The sequence below is a fragment of the Macrobrachium nipponense genome, chromosome 25, assembly GCF_015104395.2.
Source record: "Macrobrachium nipponense isolate FS-2020 chromosome 25, ASM1510439v2, whole genome shotgun sequence".
Taxonomy (NCBI): Eukaryota; Metazoa; Arthropoda; class Malacostraca; order Decapoda; family Palaemonidae; genus Macrobrachium; species Macrobrachium nipponense.
This window is the reverse complement of record NC_087214.1, coordinates 34,432,263-34,455,975: the sequence shown is the minus strand read 5'-3', so window position 1 is coordinate 34,455,975 and position 23,713 is coordinate 34,432,263. Positions and strand designations below refer to the sequence as shown.

General features: G+C 48.9%; 1 protein-coding gene across 1 annotated transcript; it reads left to right on the top strand.

Moving 5' to 3' along the window:
• The first annotated feature begins 837 nt into the window (after window positions 1-837).
• On the top strand, window positions 838-23,353 carry LOC135199341 (selenoprotein F-like). Its single transcript, XM_064227286.1, is given in 5 exon segments — window positions 838-997; window positions 19,752-19,876; window positions 20,265-20,380; window positions 22,603-22,651; window positions 23,026-23,353. Coding segments are annotated over 5 exon segments (525 nt in total). The 5' UTR covers window positions 838-949; the 3' UTR covers window positions 23,213-23,353.
• Window positions 23,354-23,713: the final 360 nt, after the last annotated feature.

Genomic DNA, 23,713 nt, shown 5'->3' with positions numbered 1-23,713 from the left:
TTTAAGAGTAAAAAAGAAATTAAAAGAGTAAAAAAGAAAAAAATCCTTCAGACATGATACCGGGAGCGTTACGCGCACCAATAAAACTGCTTCTTAGTTTTTTCGTTCGTATAAAGCTTCTTAATGGTGAATCTCATATATAATTTTTTAAAATTAATATAATTCATAAATATCATTAAAGGGATATTTGAATATGAAATACTTTACGTAAAGAAATACGGATCACAATTGCCATGTTATTCCGTAAGTTAACGACGCCATGCAGCACACGTCAGCGTGGTGCAGCGTTACCAACCATAGGGTTATTTCCCCGAACGTAGGGCAATATACCTACGCGTAAGTTAATTTGACCGAAAAGTTCAGACCGTAGCGGTATATTTTGAAGTTAGGTTAATTGTACAAGATTTTGTTTTTTATTGGTTTGGTTGTTAACATTTACACTATTGTAAATAAAGACGAACCAGATATTTATTTCTTATCATGGCCTCAGATGTTGATCATCTTGGCATGAATATGTTAAGCGCTTCTTAATTATTTGATTAATAATGACAAGACTATACCATTGATTTGTTTTATTCGTCTATTGCTCCTGTTGGAAGTGTTGAAACTGGACGAAGAACCTCTGTATTAGCATCTTACTGGAATCCACAATCCTCTCCATATATGCATTACTTTCCCATAGATATCTTAAGCACTTACCAGTTAGTTAATTATTATCTAATTTATAATGACACGACTTTACCATTTATTTGTTTTATGCGTCGATTGCTCCTGTGCCATAATGCATTTTGTACGTCATTTCCAGCAACGTAGGGGAATCCCTATCTTCCTCCTCCTTAGCGCTCTTCAGCGTTGGCAACGCTGTTGTTGTCATGTCGGTGAAGGAGGCTGCTTCTTCTTCGTGAACTTCGCTTTTAAACCCGAGGAAGAGAAGGTCGTCACCGTCGGAATGGTGGTCGACCCGGGGGCCGCGGCTGTCCTGGTGGTGGCCTGTGTGGTGAGTTTCGGTGGTATTTCGGTATAAAAGGCTTTAGAGGCTGTTAAAGGCCCAACGTTTTCAGTAGCTTATGGCGGCAGACTCGATACGTCATGACGTTTTCTTTATTATTTTTTAATATTTTCATACCTAAATTTTATATATTTTTGTTTCAGGTGGAGACAGTAATCCTCTCACTGCTTATCTTGTGACGATAGGCCTATGAAATAGGAACCTATAGGGGATATAAAAGGCGTACGAAGCGTTTATTTGAGAGTTGTCCACGTAGGCCTCACGTGGAAGGCATAAGGCTTCGATAATTAGTAGTATAATTATTTTAATTTTATATTTTTAATTTTTTTTAATTTTCAGGTCAGGTCAGGCAGGAGGAGGCTTAAATCTAGGCCTATTACACAGAGGCCTATGACCCTGGTCAGGCCTTATTCACTCGATATTTAATTGGTGAAACAAGAGTACAATTACAACTTTAAGCATACCATTCAAAAGATGGAAGTTTCGTCGGTAAATTTTTACAGTAGTAGTTCCAACTCCATATTTTTTAGAGTACCTAATTATGTATTTTCGTGTGTGTTTTAATGTGTTCTGAATGGTTACGATAGTAATACTTAGGGGAAAAGAGTTCTTTTTCAGTTACTAGCTTCTACCCCATGGATACAAAACAGCATTTGAATTAATGAATAAGGACCACCTACAGATCAAACCAACCTAACCTAACCTAACCTAGGACACCTAACCTAATCTACGACGCAGTGCCCTGACTGGACGGGGCTCTGCCCCCTCGTACCCCACCCTAGATAGTGTTTAAATGACCTAACCAGATCAAACCAACCTAACATAACCTAGGACACCTAACCTAATCTACGACGCGTGCCCTGACCGGACTGGGGCTCCGCCCCCTCGTACCCCCCCTAGATAGTGTTTCAAATGACCTAACCAGATCAAACCAACCTAACCTAACCTAACCTAGGACGTGGTGCCCTGACCGGGGAGGACCCCCTCCTGTACCCGCCCGAATAGTGTTTAAATGACCTAGTAACTATATGTAGATCAAACCAACCTAACCTAACCTAGGATGCGGTGCCCTGACCGGACGGGGCTCCGCCCCCTCGTACCCCCCCTAGATAGTGTTTAAATGACCTAACCAGATCAAACCAACCTAACCTAACCTAGGACGCGGTGCCCTGACCGGGGGACCCCCCCCCCCCCTACCCCCCGGATAGTGTTTCAATGACCTAGTAACTAGATCAAACCAACCTAACCTAACCTAGGACGTATATTATGTTACAATACTAATTGAAATACAATTATAAATTTACCTTAATTGGATGGACACAAACGTTTTGATGGTTTATATCCAGAACAAGAAGGTTGTGGCTCATCTACAGTGTCGTTGTCGTCGTCATCAGGAAAGGTTTCCCTAGGTGGTGATGGTGGCCGAGTGTCACTTAAAGGTGGATACAGTTTAGCAGCTTCAAGTAAAAATAGTGAATAACTGAGTCCTGGTAGTGCTTAATAAATAAATACCCAGCAAGGTATTGTTTCAAATAGTCTCTTTTAATACCTCACCACAATCGTTCAATATTTTAAGTGTGAATGTTAGGATTATTGGGATCAACAAAATTTTCTGTGCGGTTTACTTGAAAATGAGTGTATCCACTCACTGATTTTATTATAACCTCACCACGAGTCACTGCAAATAATAGAGCCTGGTTTAATGTAGCGATTAATTAAAGGAATTAAAGTATCACTTGTTCCGACACGGCATACAAACCTTCGGTCCTTTTAACAATAGGAAGATACTAGCGGCAGCTGGATAGGTCGTAAGCTTTCGAACAAGGGGTTCGGTAGTTAACTGCTTGTCCCCGACAGGCGCGCGCGCGCGACTGGGAGGTAAACAAATCACTTTTTGCTTTCGGCCTCACAGTGGATGGACGTGTGTGTTCGCTCTCTGCCCGCTGCTCGTCGTTTGCTTTCTAAGTTTGTTTGTAATTGTGTATGAAAGAGCTTGTAAGTACAATTATTCTCTCTTCTCATATTAATTACTCCTGCAAGTGAATAATGATGGAATCTCCTCGCCTCGCTACCCAAGGAGACTTTGGCCCGGGTATCGAAGGGCGCAAATGCGGGAAGAGTTTAGATCATTCCCGGAGATTGCACCCTCATGTTTGTTGTGCTCGGTGCCGGTCGCGCAATGCACCCAGGGCCGAGCCCTGTTAGATGTGTGTATTGACTGGTCGGAGGCGCAGTGGACATTGTATGAGGGCAGGAGAAGCGAAGGCCTGCAAAGGAGTCGTCGGAAAGCTCTCCCGCGACTCCTTTGGTGACGACACTTCGTCTTCTTTCCTGCCGCCCGCTCAACTTCACGTCTCGCGCCTTCCCCTTCGGGGGGGGGTGTCTAGGTCCTTCTCCTCTCCCGACGTGTCGAGTGTGGAGGAGGGCGCTAGATACCCCGACGTAGAGTTGTATTCGGGGTCCTCTATCCGCTCGTCTTCGCGCGAGCGGATAGAGGATCCTTCTAATCACCCGACTTTTGCCTCCTCAGGTGCGGTTGCCGTGAAGGATGACCTCGGACAGGTGTGGGCATCGTTGGGACTGCAGGGCGTGCCGAGTGTCCAGGGGCTGCTCTATCATCTCGCTGGCTCCGTGGCGGTTACGCATGCAACGGTCACAACCACCACCACGACCCTGACAACACCCGGCTACGCGTCACCTCCTCATCTGGTGTACACCCAGCACCGCGGGTCTCTGAAAACCACCCCACAACATCGGTTTGCAGGGGCCAGTCGCCGTAACTCGGGGGGAGGGTGGTTGATGCCGCCACCTGGGTTTGCCGTGCTGCCGCGACCGGACTTCATGTGCCCGAAGAGCTCGCCCCTGGACCTCCCACCGGTACCGATGACGTCTGTGCCGCTGGTTCGAACCAGCTGTACCACCCTCTCAGTCTGCCTACCTGCCGTGACCACCGCTGCTGTTCCTGTTCCTGCTCCTGCCGTCTCTACTGCCGTTCCTGTGATGCTCGCACCTGCTGATGTTTGTTCCTGTTCCTGGCGCCGCTGCTCCCGATGCTGGTCTGTTCGGACAGGTACGTCCTGCCCTGTTGCTTCGGCAACAGCAGCCCCGCCTCCGTCCTGGATGACAGACCTGACGTCGGTCCTGAGGAGGTTGACGAAGAAGAAGAAGAAGAGGAGGAAGGTGTCGTCGTCGTCTTCATCGTCTTCTTCGTCGTCGTCGTCTGCCGCCTCTTCCCCTTCTTCTTCTAAGGCTCCCCCGCCTAAGAAAAGAAGGTCGCCTCCCCCCCCCCCTAAGAAGTCTCCTTCGGGAGCTTCTAAGGGCCCGTCTCGCTCTGGTGAGACGGGGGGTTCTTCCGCTGGTCGCCCTGCTCCTTCGGGAGCAGGACCCGTCTCTTCTCCCCCGCAAGGAAGAAGACTACGGGGACCAGAGGGGTGCCGGCTAACACCGGCACTTCCTCACCTGCTGTCAGTGGTTCGGCCACAGCAGCAGGATCCGGCTCGGCCGCGTCGTTCGCGAGAGGTACCGAGTGTACGGTCGCCTACCAGCTTACCGTGCAGCCAGAACCAGACCTCTGAGTCCGCTCAGCGTCAGGTTCACGGCACGGAGCGGAAGACTGGTGACAGCCGCTCACGCGACTCTCACAAAACCTGACCAGCTCTCGCTCTCGCGGCGAGCAGCTGGGCTACCCGGGCGGACTTGACGGTCCATGACCGCCACGGGCTGGGGAGGCCCTGGGAAGAGGTCCCCCAACCTGTTCTCGGCACCAGCCACGGCTGGTACCAGCGAACTGACGCACCGTGGAGGTACGCACCGGTCTCACCGTGACAGTGGAGCTCGCGGTCGCCTGACCGTCGCTCTCACAGAGAGACGATGTACGCCCGGACCAACCCCCACCGTCTCCTCTGGGTCGGCGTTACGCACCAGCTCCTAGGCTCCTCCTGACACACGAGACCGGGGCCGCTGTTCTCGGTCCAGCCGTTCTCCACAGCGAGACGCTCGACTAGGTCTGCAGCTCGATCGCCACCGTGGCGGGTTTGGACGATCGCCTGCAGTCCTCCAAGCCCTCTGGTTCTGCCAGTGAGCGAGGAGAGAGCGTCAGGTCTGCCTCTCCCATACCTTCAACCTCCTCGGGTTACACCGGGAGGGGCGAGGTATTGAGGAGTGATCGTGAAGGGTGCGCCCTTCAGGATCCCGCCACGTCGTCGTACGTACCAGGCTCGGTTCTCGGACCAGCCAGGTCGTACGCACAGGTTGGTTTGGAGGAGACCGAGAGGGGGCTGTCGCTGCTCCTCTCCTTGAGGGAGGAGGGTCTCGGGAGGTGCTCCTGTTTGAGGGACTGGACGGTCCGACTCCACAGGATGCTGTCACTCCAGAGATCCAGAGGAACTTTGCCGAGGTTATTGCGCTGATTCGTCAGCACAACGACCTCGGGGAAGGATCGCCGCTCCCACCATCCGAGCCGACGTCCCGGCTCGAGTCGTTCTGGGGCCCGAAGAGGGAACCCAGACCGACGGTGGGTTTGCCGCGATCAGAGCTGGCTGACTCAGTGCTGGACCAAGTCGAATCGCTTGTCTCTGGACAGGACGGTTCTCTGAAGTCTGGCAGGTCTAGCAAGCTACTTCCCTCCTCTCTGCTACGACAGCGGCGGTTTTTACGTGCCATCTGAGATCCGATGCCGCCCGCCCAAACAGGTGAACCCGGAGTTAGCTAGGCTGACTCCGGGTGTGTCTCTGCAACAGCTCCTGTCCGAGAACCTGTGGTTCTCGCAGCAAGAGGCACTCAGGCCTGGAATCTACCGCCATGGCAGCTTTCCAGGCCGTCTCCTGGCTAGATCTGTGGTCCCTCACAGTATCTAAGGTCGCAGCCAACTCCGGGGGAATTTCTCCGAAGATGACTCGGCCTTCAGGAGACTTTGCCAGTCTGGGGAAGAGCCACTCTCTTTCCTTGCCCACCAGACGGGGTGAACCTGTGGGCCAACCTGGTCCCTCCGCGACGAAGGGACGCTGTCCTTACTCGGGTTTCCAGGGCGGCCGGGCGTGAAGCGGCATTGGGACTTCGAAACGGACCTTTACGGAGTTCCACGTCTCTCTTCCCAGGAGAGATGGTGGACGCTGCGGTGGACAGACGGCGCACTGATGACAGTGACCGTCTGGTTCACCAGGCAGTCTCGAAGGCTTCTGGGCAGCCTCGGACTGCGGCCAAGTCTAAGAGCTCGGCTAGCGCTTCCTCGGCTGCTAAGACGGTTGCTGCGTCGAAGCCCCGAGGAATGATCTGTCTTCTTCGACTTCTAGCAAGGGGGGCCGTAACCAGCCCTCCTCCCAGCCCCTCCTCATCCCGTGAGGCTCTGGGAAGAAGTCGAAGAAAGGGGGGAAACGCTAGGGACGGTCGTTCCACCTCACCTGCTGCCGGAAGTGGGGGGGTGCCTGGCCAGCCATTGGGCAACTTGGCAGCGCTACGGCGCCGAGACCTGGATTGTAGATGTCCTTCGGGAGGGATATCTATTACCCTTCGAATCTCGGCCACCCCTCACCTCCAACCCGTCCAACAGCAGTCGTACGTCCCCGGGTCACCGAAGACGTAGCACTCAGACAGGAGATCAAGACCATGCTGAGCAAGAGAGCTGTAGAGATCGTCACGGATCAGTCACCGGGCTTTTACAGTCGACTCTTCCTGGTGGAAAAGTCTACGGGAGGCTGGCGCCCGGTGATAGATCTCTCTCCCCTGAACCGGTTTTGTTCGCCAGACCCGGTTCACGATGGAGACGGCACGCTCAGTGCTCGACTCCATCAGGGAGAACGATTTCATGCTTTCAGTGGACTTGAAGGATGCGTATTTCCAAATACCCATTCATCAGTCCTCCAGAAAGTACCTCCGCTTCATCCTCGACGGGACGGTGTACCAGTTCAGGGCACTGTGCTTCGGTCTCTCAACCGCCCCACAGGTGTTCACGCGAGTGTTCACTCTGGTGTCTGCTTGGGCCCATTCGCACGGGATACGTCTGATGAGGTATCTCGACGATTGGTTAGTCCTGGCGAGCTCCCGCTCGCAGGTTGCTACAGGACAGGGATCGACTGCTCGAGTTCTGTCGCGATCTGGGGACGTGTGAACTTCGAGAAGTCCGATCTCGAGCCCAAGCAGAGGATGAAGTACCTGGTATGCTGATCTTGACACGGTAGCAGCGCGTCTTCCCCGCAGACTCGCGGATCAGCAGATTCAGAGAGGCAGCCAACCAGTTCCTGTCTCGGCAGGAACAGGTAGCTCAGCGATGGCAAGTCGTGATCGGACACCTGTCGTCACTCGAGAAGTTAGTCCCTCACCGGGCGTCTTCACATGCGGTCTCTTCAATGGAGACTAAAGGAGAGTTGGTCACAGGCGACGGATCCCCCAAGCTTTCCAGTGTCACTGACACAGGAGGTGAGGCAGGACCTAGCCTGGTGGCTCGACGACAGGAACCTCTTAAGAGGAGTGCCTCTGCGCACTCCCCCCCCGGACATGCAGCTGTTCTCAGACGCATCGACCGAGGGATGGGGCGCACACCTGGAGGAGTTGCTGACTTCAGGAGTGTGGGACGAGAACGACAAGCACCTTCACATCAATGTACTGGACTCAAGGCAGCCGTTCCTCGCTCTCCAAGAGTTTTCAGGACCGCTTGATGGGACACTCAGTGGTGTTGATGTGCGACAACACCACGGTGGTGGCTTACGTCAACAAACAGGGGGGCCTAGTGTCCTCTCCCGTTGTACCAGTTGACTCGGCAGGTGCACGAGTGGGCTCAGGCACACTCAATAGAGCTGTCGGCACGCTACATTCCAGGGAATAGGAATGTTGTAGCAGACACGCTCAGCCGTCGGGATCAGGTGATAGGGACCGAATGGTTCTCTACACCAGGACGTGGCGGAAAGGCTGGCTCTTCGACCTGTGGGGGCGACCAGTCGTGGATCTGTTCGCCACCCGGCACAACAGGAAGCTCCAGGTGTTCTTCTCGGCCGTGCCGGACCCATGGGCAGCTGCAGAGGACGCTCTTCAACACCCGTGGGACAACCTCTTCGCCTATGCCTTTCCCCCGTTCAGCCTGATTCGCAAGGTGATCAGATCGAGCGCTGGTCACCCCGAATCTCAGGATGATCCTGGTGGCTCCCAAATGGCACAGGCCATTTGGTATCCGGACCTGCTGGCTCTTCTCGCAGGAGAACCGAGAGAGATTCCCCCTTGGCACTTCTCCGCCCAGCCACACGTCGAGCGGTACCACCGAGCAGTCCAGTCCCTACGTCTTCACGGCTGGCTGTTATCCACCATCTCTTGCGAACGGAGAGGCTTTTCTCGTAGCGCAGCAACAGAGATGGCTGGAAACGTCAGTCAGTCCTCTGCAGCTGTGTACCAGGGGAAGTGGGCCGTCTTCTGTGGTTGGTGTCGTAGACGGGGTCTATCTCCTCTCAGAGCCACTCTTCAGCAGGTAGCGGATTTCCTCGTGTTTCTTCGCCGATGAGAAGCTCCTCTCGTCCCCACAGTTAAAGGATACAGAGCCGCCTTGGCGCTCGTCCTGAAACTGAGGGGGTTGGCATCTCGAACTCGTTCGAGATCTCCTTGCTGATGAGGAGCTTCGAGAGGTCTTGCCCACCCAGGGAACTCAGGCCCCCTGCGTGGGACGTGACCTCTCGTCCTTAGGAGTCTGACTCGAACACCGTTCGAGCCACTCCGAGAGTCGTCAGACAGGGATCTGACCCTCAAGACCCCTCTTCTTGTGCTGGCCCTGGCATCGGCGAAGAGAGATAGGGGAACTTCATGGTCTTTCCTATGATGTACGACACTCCAGGGGATGGGGATCCGTGACGCTCGATTTCGTCCCGAACTTCGTTGCGAAAAGACTCAGAAACCGTCAGTCCCTGATGACAGGTTCGAGTCATTCACGATTCCCTCCCTATTGGACTTCACCGATAATGATGCGGATGAGATGCTGCTTTGTCCTGTGAGGGCGCTACGGCGCTATCTGAAGAGAACTCGACACCATCAGGCCTGAGTGTCGACGCCTCTTCCGTTAGCACCGGGTAACCCCAAGAAGGAGTATCCAAGAACACTCTTTCATTCTGGCTGCGTGAGGTCATCAGGAGGGCGTATGAGCTGATGGTAGTGACGACATCCGTACGTCCCGTCCGAGAGCTCACGAAGTCAGAAGTATTGGCCCCTCGTTGGCGTTTCGCAAGAACTTCTCCGTGGCGCAGGTCCTGAAGGCAGGGGTCTGGTCTAACCAGACTACCTTTACGTCCTTCTACCCTTCGGGATATTGCCCACAGGTCCTTGGATAACCTTTTCCTTGGGACCCGTGTGGCTGCTCAACAAGTTGTGTAGCTAACCCCCAGATACCCTCGGCCTGGCTGAACGGCATCGAGTCCTGGTGTGACTGTGTGGATGGATGTGTGTGAGTGAGTGATGCCTGGCTCTCTCTTCCCATCTTTTCCTTCCCCTCTACCTAGTGGGGCAGAGGGCCATGGTCGTCACTACGCTGGATGAGGACGAGATGCAGGTGAGGCTATATGACAGAGCCCCATCCTATCCCTTTCATAGGGATAGGAGCAGAATATCCCCCACCACTTTCCTTCTACAAGGGGGGGAAGTGGTGCCATACAAGAGTCAAAAAAAAAACCCATGGACTTTATATTTGCTCCTGTACAGGAACAAGTTCTTGCATTGCTGGTACTAAGAGATGCGCATGCCCCTCTCTTAGTACTCGGTCCAGAGGTCTGACCATTGATCCTGCGGTGCACACCCCGATCAATCGGACAGAGGCTTGGATCCCTCCCTCGCTCTTACGACCAGGGAGGCTTCCAAGGTTGGGCGAACACCAGTCTGTTCACAAAAGACTCAGATTCCACCCCCCACCAAGAATGAGTCTTCCTATTGTAAAAGGGACCGAAGGTTTGTATGCCGTGTCGGAACAAATGACAATTTGTCCAAAAGAAAAATTGCATTTTTCCTAACTATACAAACCTGAGGTCCTTTTACACATAGCCCCACCTCATGCCACCCCTCACTATGCAGTTTTTGCTTGGGCCAAAGCAAAAGTGATTTGTTTACCTCCCAGTCCGCGCGCGCGCCTGTCGGACAAGCAGTTAACTACCGAACCCCTTGTTCGAAAGCTTACGACCTATCCAGCTGCCGCTAGTATCTTCCTATTGTAAAAGGACCTCAGGTTTGTATAGTTAGGAAAAATGCAAGGGTTGGTTCCGACACGGCATACAAACCTTCGGTCCTTTTACAATAGGAAGGTACTAGCGGACAGCTGGATAGGTCGTAAGCTTTCGAACAAGGGGTTCGTAGTTAACTGCTTGTCCGACCAGGCGCGCGCGCGCGACTGGGAGGTAAACAAATCACTTTTGCTTTCGGCCTGCTGGCGTGTGGACGTGTATCATCGCTTCCTCTGCCCGCTTCAATCGTCGTTTTTGCTTTCGCATGAATTGTTGTTTTTCGTTTTTCTATGTATCTAGTGAAACTGAATTGTAAGTACAATCATTTCATTGAATTCAATTGTGAATTAAAGGATCTTGGTTCACAACGCCTCCGATTACCCGAGTGCCGGGACTGAAGGGCGTAATTGCGGGAATTCATTTTCCCAGAATGATCCTCGTATTGTGTATGCTCGTGCGAGGGTCGGGAGCGCTCGCTCCGAGCGTATATTGGGTTGGAAATGTGGTAGATGAAAATCGTAAGTAAGTGCTCTTTTTCATTTATAATTTTTTGACCTGTATGCCCGTTGCGAACGAATGCGCTCGGCACGGAAACTTATTCAGTATGAAAGTGGAATCGCAAGTACAGTATTCTTTTTCATTTTCATATATTATTATGTAGCAATACTCATTTGGATCAGTTTCGAGCTTGCCCGGAGATTGATCCTTCCCCTTTTTAAATTGAATGAAGTGAAATCGCAAGTGCAGTTCTTTTTCATTTTCATTTTTTTATTGAGAGATTGCATTGTTGACTGGGATCAATGTTCCGCTATTCACGGGAATTGATCCTTCCCCTTTTTATTTGTATGAATGTGAATCGCAAGCGCAGTAGTCTTTTCATTTTCATATATTAATTGATTGCATCAATTTTATTTGTTCAAGTTCCGCTCAGTCAGGGAATTGATCCTTATGCCTTGTATTCGTGCCGATGGCACGATTGCTCTAGGGCTCTTATTTTGTTGTTTGGGTTACATGGGGACTGGTGCCGGGGGTGGGGTTGGGGACGAGACCCCCCCCGCTCAGTTCCCACAGATGGCTCTTCCCCTTGGGGGGGTGGGGGGGAGGTTATCGCCGTTCTTCTCCTCAGCCCCCGATCCGTCGAGCGCGGGGGAGGGCGCTCGGTGCCCGATGTACAATTGTATTAGGGGTCTTCCACTCGTTCGGAGGGATCAAACCCCCGCACGAGGGGATTTCCCCCCCATTAATCGCTACTACTATTATTTCCGCAGGTCTACTGCCACGAGGGTGGACCTTGGTGATGTATGGGCGTCCTTCCAATTGCAGAGCGTGCTGGTGTCCAGGGGCTGCGGTTCTAGTCTGGGCCTACTGCGGTCACCCATGGAGTGGTGACCACGCAACCAGGTGACGACGTCCCTCCTCACCTGGTGTACTTCGGCCTCCGTGGTAACAGTCTTGCCTACTACAGCCGCTGTGAAGTGCCGTTCGCCGTACCGAAGAGGGGGGCTACCGCCGCCGCCTGCTCGTGGTTGCCAGCGCGCTGCAGCGACCACACTTCCGCTGCCCTAGAACTCGCCCTGGACCTGCCGCCGTACCAGGATGTTGCTGGCTGCTGCTCCCACTTCCTGTGTTTCCGGTGCTGCCTGCCGTTACCTGCCGATTCTGGGCTGACTGTCCATGCAGTTGCTGCTCTGGCTGCCCTGCCGTTGCCTGCGCTGGCTGTTCCTGCCGTTTGCTGCGCTGGCTGTCCCTACCGATGATGTGCTGGCCGTGCCTGCTGTTCCTGGATGCCCATACCTGCTGATGTCGTCCCTGTTCGTGGTGGTACTACCCCAGACTTTGGTCTGTCTGTACAGGTGCGTCCGGGCCCTGTGGCTTCGGCTACAGCAGCCCCGGCTCCGCCCTGGATAGCAGATCTTACGTCTGTCCGAGGCTAGACGAAGAAGAGGAGGAAGGTGTCGTGGTCGTCGTCTTCATCTTCTTCAATCGTCGTCGGCCGCCGCGCCTCTTCCCCTTCGAACTTCTAAGGCTTTACAGCCGAGGAAGAAGAAGGTCGCCTCCTCCCTCCTCCAAGAAGTCTTCCCTCGTGGGAGCTTCTCGGGACCGTCTCACCTCGGTGGGACGGGAGGGTTCCTTCCGCTGGTCCTCCTGCTCCTTCGGGAGCGGGGCCCGTCTCTTCTTCCGCAAGGAAGAAGACTACGGGGACCGAGGGGGTACCGGCTAACACCGTACTTCCTCGCCTGGTGTCAGTGGTTCTGCCACTGCATCAGGGTCCGTCTCGGCCTCTCGTTCGCGGGAGGTACCGAGTGTACGGTCGCCTACCAGCGACCGTGCAGCCAGGAACCAGACCTCTGAGTCCGCTCAGCGTCAGGTTCACGGCACGGGGCGGAAGACTGGTGACAGCCGCTCATGCGACTCTCACCAGACCAGCTCTCACTCTCGCGGTGAACAGCTGGCTACCCGGGGACGTGACGGTCCACGACCGACCACGGGCTGAGGCTGGGAAGAGGTCCTCCCGTTCGCCGGTGCCAGCCACGGCTGGAACCAGCGACCGTGACGTGCCGTGAGGACAAGCACCGGTCTCAGCTGCGACAGTGGAGCCTGCAGGTCGCCTGACCGTCGCTCTCACAGAGAGCGATCGGGAACGGCAACCAGCACCAAGCTCTTCTGACACTCGAGATCGGGGCCGCTGTGCTCAGTCCAGCCGTTCTCCACAGCGAGACGGTTCGACCAGGCCTGCAGCTCGATCGTCACCGCGGGTTGACGATCGCCTGCAGCCCTCCAAGCCTGCTGGTTCTGCCAGCGAGCGACGAGGGAGCGTCAGGTCTGCCTCTCCCGTACCTTCAACCTCCTCGGGTTACACCGGGAGGAGCGAGGTATTGAGGAGTGATCGTGAGGGGTGCGCCCCTCATGATCCCACCACGACGCCCTACGTGCCAGGCACGGTTCTTGGACCGGCCAGGACGTATGCGCAAGTGGATGGGGAAGACCGAGAGGGCTGTCGCTGTTCCCCTTCTTAGGAGGAAGGTTCTCGGAATATGCTCTTGTTCGAAGGCTTAAAATTAAACGGTCCCACTCTGCAAGATGCTGTGACTTCCGAGATCCAGAGGAACTTTGCCGAGGTTACGCGCTGATTCGTCAGCACAATGACCTCGGGGAAGGATCGCCGCTCCCCACCAGCAGAGCCAGTCTCGGCTCGAGTCGTTTTGGGGTGGGCCCGAGAGGGAACCCAAATCGACGGTGGGTCGGCCGCGATCGGAGCTTGCCGACTGTGTTGAACCAGGTAGTCTCTCGTCTCCGGACAAGAAGGCTCTCTCAGTTCTGGACGGTCGAACAAGCTACTTCACCTCCTCTACTGCGACAGAGGGCGTTTATACGTGTCTTCGGACACCGTATTTAAATCCCCTTCGGTCCTCCTGAGGTTTTCGACCTCGACGAGGACTGGAATGAGTCGGAGCGGTATCAGCTCTCTAACTGTCAGGTGTCGATCAGCCCCACCCAGACGACGTTCACAGTGGCGGCAGACACTTACCTACAGTATGAGTTCGTAACCCTCCTCGGAAAACGTTTTCTCCTGACGATACGTTTTCCCAGGCTCTGAGAGGCCATCGCCGTAAGGCGATGGCTGCTCCTTTTCTTCTCCAACTGCTAGATCCGCTGGGAAGGCGAGCCAGTATCCAATTCCTCCCCCATTCCTTCTCTCCTTACGGCTACGAGGGAAAGGGGAGGGATCCTACAGAGATTTCTCTGTAAGATCCCACGTTAGGGGCTGCGCTACCGGGGGGACCTTCGGTCCTACCTGACGTAAGCCCCGGTCATTGAGGAGGGATCCTGCCCCTTTCTCGATTTTCTACGGGAATCGAGAGGACCCACCAGCCGATATCGTCTGACGAATTCCGGTGGGGGGTTTCGCAGAGTGCTTAGAATTCTACGGAATTTCTAGCGCACGGTCAGAGTGTTTCGAGTTTTTTAACGATCTCCAAACACTCAGGCGAGACCACGGTCCAAAGTGAGCGAGAATCCCCGATAATTGTTACACGATAATCGGGCAACCTCGCTTATGCTCGAATTCCTGTAATTCTAGCATTTGGAAGAAGACCGCTGCTGAAAGAAGAGTATCTCACAGTAGGCGCTTAACCTGGAATAGAGAAGAACGGACGGGAACTTCCAGTTTGGCTTGAACTATCGTCTTCGGTATTCTGTTCACCATTGAAGCTTTCCTTTGGGAAAGACTTCTCCTTCACTCTCTTGAATAAGAGAACGAAGGCGGTCGATCTCCAATCCTTATTCTCATTCCTCGAGGGGAAAAGAATTTAGGATGGAGGTCGTGGTACAGAACCTACAAATATACTACGTATATTACCCTCGCGACATGATTCTTTAACAGTTGAATTGTCCGTGGGGTAGGGGCGCATACCGTAGTTAACTCTACGGTTTGTGACCGAGACGAATTGTATCTTAATTGAACTGCAACTCGGGGTTGCCTGCAACCTCCCAGCAGTTATCAGTTTCGATTTTAGATACTTGGTAATTGTCATGACAACACCAAATCAGCTTTGTATTTACGAAATCCGTTTTCGGTTAAATATAATTGCTCGAGCGTATTCTTTATGCTCGATGGTTCTAGCCGAACGTATCCTTCGTGGAATAATGGATATTCCTGGCAAAACTCAGGATGACGATGTCACCGAGAGCTACTGCGTATTGAACTGCCTGATAGCGGCTCAGTATCAGCTAGGTCTCGGAGATGCACGGTCGGTTACGTCTCTCTCTCCCCTGGTTGGATTGACTACCGAACCGTATCTCTGCCCAACAATCATGGACTTAGGTCTCTGATTAACGGGGATTCTCGCAATAATGAAGGACCATCTACTGCTGTGCGCTCGATTTCATCGCCTTCGACATTGCGAGAATTTTCAACAGAGATATCTCTTGGACTCTGTCATCTTTCTGTTTCCACCGCAACGGTAAACAGAAGTCTGTACTAGTCAACCGCTGCATCGCACTGCGATAATGCGAATGATTTTTGCAGACATCTGAGTTTGTCTTCAAAATATCTCGTATTCGTAGGTGTGCCAATTTCATTGCTCGCCCGAATTAAACAGATATGTCAGAAGACATCGCCTACTCTCCGACCTGACAGCTTCTACTTTCCAATGTTCAGCCCATGAGAAGCAGTTCTTCAGGCAGTAGTTCCCTGTCTTCATTACTGGAAGCGCTCCGCTTTTATTGCAACTACGATCCTCACCGGACAGCAATCAATAGCGGTTAGCGTTCTCAGTCTTTGTAGCACAGGTTCAGAATCTTGAGAATCCTTCTCTCGGTTCAGCTGTGAAGACGTAGGTTGCATTTTCTGTACACCTTCGTCTTCAACGTCACATAGTGTTGTTTTTCTCCTTACCCGAGAATCAACTATACTATGAGATATCTTGCCATCAAGGACCTCGGTCTCTAGAAGGCAATTGACTTTCGCCTGTTGGGCACATGCCTTAAGAGAGTCATCACCTTGCCTTCTGGCATCGGTGACGAACAAATTATTTGTTTAGTCTCTTGGCATAACCCTGTTAAGGCGAAGGTCACGTGACTTGCTCGGGTGCTTGGACAACTTGCCTCCTACCGAACGCAAGTCAGTAGGCAGCTGTCAGAGCGCCCAAGTCTGTTACGAACTTCGCTGTGGACTTAGTTCGGTTGTTCCATAACAATCTTTTCTTCGTCCTAACGGCTTGTCACAGTACCCATACCATCGACACACCCACCATTGAGTGTCGGTGGCCTATCCACTACCGAGAACAACAACTTCGCTGCAGACGGATAGACCAAGTATGGGTACAGGACATCACCGAAGTCGAGAAGAGGGATAGGTCATACGACAATTCCCTTCTTTTCCTCTGAGGTAATTGCATGACTTTGCCTGCGAAGTCAAGCATCCAGGGGATGGGGATTCGTGACGCTCGATTTCGTAACCGAATTCGTAGCGAAGACTCTGAACCCTTCGGTTCCTGACGATCGGTTAGAGTCCTTCACAATCCCCTCCCTAATGGGCTTCAACGCCTTCGATGCGAAGGAGATGCTGCTTTGTCCTGTGAAAGCGCGACCGCGCTTTCTGAAGAAACTCGACATCCCAGGCGGAGTGTTGAAGACTCTTCGTCAGCACCAAGATGACCTAGAAGTACACGCCCTCGAGTTACACAAGAACTTCTCCGTGGCGCAGGCTCGAAGGCAGGGGTCTTGGTGTTACAACCAGACCACTGGCACCTCCTTCTACCTTTTGGATATTGCCCACAGGTCCTTGGATCGTTTTCCTTAGGACCCGTGGTGGCTGCTCAACACGTTGTCTAGCTAACCCAGACCCTAGCAGGCTGAACAGCATCGAGTCCTGGTGTGACTGTAAGAATAGATAAGTGAATGAGAGAGTGACTGGCTTCTCTTCCTATCTTTTTCTACCCCTCTACCTGTGGGTAGAGGGATACGGTCATCACCTTGCTGGATAAGACGTTAGATGCCGGCGTGAGCTACTCGACAGAGCCCCATCCTATCCCTTTCACTAGGGATGGGAGCGAATATCCACCACTTCCTCCTACAAGGGGGGGGAAGTGGATGCCAACAAGAGACAAACCATAACGTTGTTGCCTCTTGCAAATAGGAACTTGTTCTTGTTTGCTGGTACGAAGAGATGCGCATGCCCCTCTCTTAGTACTCGGTCCAGAGGTCTGACCATTGATCCTGCGGTGCACACCCCGATCAATCGGACAGAGGCTTGGATCCCTCCCTCGCTCTTACGACCAGGGAGGCTTCCAAGGTTGGGCGAACACCAGTCTGTTCACAAAAGACTCAGATTCCACCCACCAAGAAGTGAGTCTTCCTATTGTAAAAGGACCGAAGGTTTGTATGCCGTGTCGGAACAAATGACAATTTGTCTAAAATTGCATTTTTCCTAACTATACAAACCTGAGGTCCTTTTACACATAGCCCCACCTCATGCCACCCCTCACTCTGCAGTTTTTGCTTGGGCCAAAAGCAAAAGTGATTTGTTTACCTCCCAGTCGCGCGCGCGCGCCTGTCGGACAAGCAGTTAACTACCGAACCCCTTGTTCGAAAGCTTACGACCTATCCAGCTGCCGCTAGTACCTTCCTATTGTAAAAGGACCTCATTGTTTGTATAGTTAGGAAAAATGCAATTTTTAGACAAATTGTCATTTTTGGACAAATTGTCATTTTTCCGATTGTCAGCACCAGGATCAATTAATGCCTCAACAAAGAATCTTTTTGATGTTCTCTCTATACCACCAAACAATCAACACTGGGTAAGAGGGCGACCTTTATGGTATTTACTATGAGTAATTAGTGTTTCATCAATTAAAACTTCAACATCAACACCACAGATGGGCTCCTGATTATTGTACCAAAACTGACTCACCTCACTACAGAAACTTCTCCAATCAACACTGGTCTTTGATGAAATATTTAAATACTTAACGATTGAGCGATGTTTCCAAAATTCACTCAAAAACTGACAAAGAAAAATCATCAACTTCCATACCGGCAATTTAACTTTATCTAAAAATGTGTCTTTCCGATCACTTACAGTAAAATTACAATATTTTCTCTTTTTATGTCTTTTGTCTAAAATATAACCGGTACAGCGCCAAACGTTTTTATCCTTTCTGAATTGACAGAGCTTTCCACACTTTAAACACTGTACTGCTGCAGGTAGCACTCCATGTTCTCTTAATTCAGTGCACCGTGTTTCATTTTCATAAAAATCAAGAATTAACCGAAAATAATCAAAATTACAGGACGAACACAGAGACATAGCTTAACTCTATGAGAGACTTCAACCAAATGACAAGTGAATATGGCTGACAGCTGTCAGATTTTTACCAGGTCATGTGACTCCTAGACATAACATGTAACTACCCACAATGCAATTTTAAGAAGGAAAAAATTCGCATCAGAACCACAATGCAGTTCCAAATCGCATCAGAGCACAAACTGTGTCTGTGATAAAGTAAACAAAACACTTAGAAATGTTTCGAGGATAAAGATTCTATAACCATTCATATCTTGCATATGGTGAATTTCCCCAAAAAGTGTTCAGAGACAAAGTTTAATAATTTTTTATGCAAAATGCATCTATAATACTATAATTATTATAGAAAAGAGTTGGAACTATAGGAAAACAATACCGTTTCGTCAACATAATGTGATATATGAAAGCCTCGTACGAACTAAAATAAGCATGTGACGCTCTTCGTAAAATATGTTTTCAAGGCATTTTTGAAATCCAATGTGGTGGCAATCGTGTGGCTGGCCGGTCTAACCACGGACAATCCACCATCTTTCCCAGCCTTCCCAGCACTCATTTGAACAATGTTAGCGTATATATGTAACGTTTATTAATCTTACTCAAGATTGCAGTCGTAATCAGCACAATAAAACAAAACATTTTGTTGCCTATATTAGTGAAAGTATGAAACTTGTTATTCCCGGGTTTGATGCAACTTAAAAACACCATACAACAAACAAACAAATGAAGGGCTAAATGACTTGAAGTTACTTTGCATCAGTTTACTCAAGTTTACCTTGATCAGCAACCTGATTGGCATCATCATTGGTTGTTTGTAGGATCATTAGGATTGTATTTTGGATGAATTGTTTTTGGGTACGTATTCTTTTCCTCAAAGGAAAATGTCTAATTTTTTTATGAAAAAGAATGCAAAAAGGTTTTACCTACTTCTACGTGTTGATGCCATTAATGACATTATGGCAGGCTAGGTTGTTGTTTAAGGTCATTAATTAGACTCAGGTTGCATGCTTTGTGACCAATTAATGACATCATGTGATCTGTTCTTGTATTAAATATTCCATACACAAACAATTCACACTTTTATGTAGGAATTCATGATTACAAAGGAAATTGAGCTGCAGTTCTGTGTTCAACACATGCACGTCCGGAATACCTACACAGTCTATCTTAATTTGTTGACCATAACTGAGAAGAACTTAATCAAGTGCTCTTATAAGTAGTCAAATGAAGAAAAGTGGATGTGTATATCTGGATTTTTTTTACCCATTAGTATTTGTCGACCATGTTTCCATCTACGGGAGTACAGGCAGTCCCCGGGTTACGACGGGGGTTCCATTCTCGAGACGCGTTGTAACCCAAAAATCGTCGTAAGCCGAAACATCATCAAAAATCCTGAGATAACCTTACTTTTAATACTTTGGGTGCATTCAAAACTATGTGAACTGCATTCTTATTGCATTTTTCATAAAAAAAACCTTCAAATATTGATTATTTTGCATTTTTGGTGTCATATTTCTTGTGCCAGATGAGCGTTGTAGGCGTCAGAACCCTGGAAATAATTTCTGATGAATGTAATTGAAAAGCACCTTAACCTCAGAATGTCGTAAGCCGAACTCGTCGTAACCCGGGGACTGCCTGTACTGGGATCAAAATCTGTCTCAGGCTGTTGAAGAACCTTGCATACAGTGAGGAACCTTGCTTGTTCCTTCAGGAGATCATTTAAATTTCTGTAACACGTCATTGTTTTCTATTTCAGATAGCCATAGTAGAAGCAACTCAAAGTTTATCGGCAGAGGAATGTTTTGCTGTGGGGTTGAACAGAGCAACTCTCATGTGCTCATCATGTGATACTTTAAAGGAATTTAATCTTGAAGCACTGGAGTGAGTAGCGGTTACCTTTGTTTAAACCTACCCAACTTCTTTCCTTTGGGCCAGCACCCTAAGAGTTGAGGACATTCACTGAATTGTCTAATTAGACTGAATTTTTGTAACATGTCATGGCAAAATGTTCACTTGTTCAACATCCTTTAAAAAATAATGCACTGTGATAAGAGCAACGTTAATGTAGAGTATTGTACTTTTTACATTGTATGGCCCAGCAATTTGCATTTCTAATTTCAGTAAATTTGTCTCTTCATAGATCTGTTTGCTTCAAATTTGAATCTTTGTGGTCTTTTTAAGGCTGCCCTTTCTTTTGTTTCTACCTGAAAACAATAGTATGGTAGGACACTTGAAATTGTACCATCTGGAAGAGTTTTGTTTGTTACAGGGGCAACTGTAGGCAGTGCTGCAATGTTGATGATGTTAATGCCACCCCAACAAAGTACCCACGGGCTCAGTTAGAAGTCTGTGGGTGACGACTGGGGGCATTCCCACAGGTTCAGGGTAAGCATGCTATCTGTTCTCTTGATTGTTGAATAGAAGAGTTTCTTTTGTAAAAGCTTGTTCCTACGTGATATACAAACCCTCGGTCTTTAACTTAAGGAATTACTTATAGCAAAGTGGGGAAATGGCTGTTAAACTTTGGAACAAGGTGGTTAGGGTGTTGAGCACCGTCCAGTAGGTGGCAGTCCTGCCTGCCGGATGTAAGCATTCAAATTTGCTTTCGGCTATGGGGCTGTGCAGACGTGTTTGCTAACTCTCGGCCTTGATTGTTGTTTCACTTTATCCTGATGGGATCTTTGTTTTTTTATGTAGTGATTGCTATTTCTGTATTTGATATTACATCATGCAAAACCAAAAACCATCTAAACCCTTGTGGAAGGCTGTTACCTAGTGTGTGTAACCTGGGGTTTACAGCAAAGGATTTACCCACTTGTGCTCGCCTGTAGATGTAGACCCTCATGTCCTCTGCACTAATTGAAGGGGGCATAACTGTAACCCTAACTCGACTTGTGCCGAGTGTCTTTCTTGGTTGCCCGTGCAATGGGTGAAGATTACTGGCGGGAGGCAGTACAGGAAGTAAGCTTCCAAAGCTTCGTCGGAGGGTTATACACCACCGACTGCGCCTTTGGTTGCTAACCCTTCTTCCTCGTTTCTCCCTCCTGCTAAACTTCCACTCTTGGCTGTCTCTCCTTTGGGAGCAATCTCTCCTTCTTTGCCTTTGCTCACTCGTCAGGTGAAGATCGTTGGGCGGGCGATCAAGATGATCTTTTCTCCTGGGGGGTCTCCGCTTGCCCCGAGGGGGAAAATTTTCACTTGGGGTGAGAGGAATTTCCTTCCGCTTGCCTGATTGTCTCCCCTTCTTCAGGTCAGATGTCTGAGCACTGTAAGGCAGCCCATCAGTGCAAGGTATTCTGAGCATTTGATCATAAACCTTAGTCTGCCTCATTTGGTACCTGATGCCTTTCCCTCTTACCAAGTTAGCAAATTTCAGTGACTAGTAATGATATGCACCGAAGGATACTCCTACCTAGGAAAAATATAGTGTGCTTTTTAAACAATTTTTATGTTTATTGGCAGTAAAAGATTTTTAGTGGCCGTTAGATGTATAGTACAGGGTTTTTGTATGTCCTGGTTTTGGTACCCAGAATATCACTACTCTGAGGAATGTCATTTACCTCTCAGTCTTTTCTCTTATCCAATCATGACCCTGGCTTCTTGGTCAAGCTTCTAACTGAGAAATTTTTTGCTTATTCTCCCTCTGACTCAAGCAGTTGTAAGGACTTCATAAGCCTTCTAAACATTACTTGTGATTGGCCCTCTCAGTGTCACTTGTTGCTTTATTTGGGGCTCTTATCAGACTTTGCTTCTTGAAGGTGTTCCTGAATACCTGACTTTTTCTTAGCAGTTGTGTGGGCTTCATACCTCTTTTGACTGAAGTTATATCACAAATGTTTGTATTTGTGGGTGATTTCAGTTGGTCTCTGTGGTCAAGTAAGGTTCTCAAGTAGTGCTTCCAGCATTTTGTTCTAGGCCTTTCACTCTTGGCTTTCCTTTGTCTTGAGTTGCCATAATTAGACTTTCAAGCCCTCTCTCCGTTTCATGATTATGCCTAGTTAAACGATTCTTAGGAAGCCTTCACCCAGCTCAAGAGCAGTTCCCTTAGGGTTCGTTCTCCCTCTTATTCTGTTGTTTAACCTTAACAGTTGTGTTTCTTGGAGTACCCACCTGCTCACCTCAGATGCATGGCACAAGTACTCTCCAGGAATGTCTTCTGTTGTATCCATTAGTTACAGAAGGTTCTTGGGTTTGTGATGTCATGGTTGTTTCAACTAATGGTATGAGACTTGTATGTTTTCTTTTTATTTCAGAGGTACTTACGGTCTATTGTCCCTCCTACATTACAATTCAGACAAAAATGATTACGTACTGTTATTGGTTTTTGCACAACTCTTTTCAAACAAATTAGAGATGTTGCAGGCTGTCGTTGGAGTCAGTGTTATCAGCAAGCTGTTCTTTGTATGTTAATGACTTTGAAACAGATGAATGTTTACATAATGTGTTTTAATAACAAAGTTGCCAACTTTTTGATAAATGTTTAAAGTATGTATAACATAGTACAGCAGCATTGTGTTTTTATTTTTAATTTATGTACATATAAATCTTTGTTTCATTGTTTGTAATAATTGAAATAAGTTTTGTCTAATGGCTGGCTATCATTTCAGCGTTCGTAAAGAGCGACCGACCTCTGGCGTTTCCAAACCTTACTGTTAAGTAAGTATAGATAAGGAACTATGTATTACCATTTTATAACTGAGGAACCACATTTCATATTGTACTCGGAAATTATTGTAATTTTATATTTTTTATAATCAATTGTTTTAAGCCCTATTGCATTAGTTTTTTTTTTTTACTTTTGTTGATAAGTGTGGCACTGTGAAGTGTCATGGCCCTTGTTAATTAGTCATAAGCCATCCAAATTTATATTATACATCTTATTTTGTCAATACTGTAATGTTATCAGATGTAGAGTTTTTCTTTTTCACGTGTTAATGGCATACGTAAAGGCTTTTTTTTTTTATATGTTCCAAGTGAATGGGTTACCGTAAGTAAGAGTCGTCAAGCAATTACTTAACCTCCTGTTGCAGGTATGTTAGAGGGGCAGATCCAGTCATCAAACTGATGGATGAGGACGGCGACGTCATGGAGACGTTGGCAATTGACAAGTGGAATACAGACTCTGTCGAAGAGTTTCTCAACACTTATCTTATTCTTCCAGGGGATGAGGAGGAAGATGAAAAGGAAGAGGATTATTTGGAAACAAACAAGGTTTAATGTTAGCTTGGAGCATTTCTCTTTGTATTGAAGGTCGGGTAGTTTTTAAAGTTCTTAAAAATTGATAGCGTTTGATCGGCAGTTTTGGTGATAGATCATATTGCAGTTAAGTTTCAACATTTGTACATCAGAATTCCAAGTTCAGGTGATTGCAGGCTGTGGAAGAGCTGGAATTTGGTTTCTTCCTCAGGTTTGGTGTCAAGTTCAAGAGAATATTTTGTGGCAATCAATACACTTTTAGTCATTTTTTTGGGATGCATATTGAATAAGACAGTTTCTTAATTTTGATAATCGTATCACTCGCATTGAAATGTGTAATAAGTATACGTACCTTCCTTCCCCGTGCTGAAAGTATTTATAGAATTTCTATATCAGACTTGAATTAGTGTGTGTTGAGCAGAGATGTTTTGAAGTGTTTGCCTGTGTCTATTCAGTAGACAAACAGTTTATAATTTAAATGTTTACAGTTTATATTTGATTTCCACTGGTTTCTAGTAACGG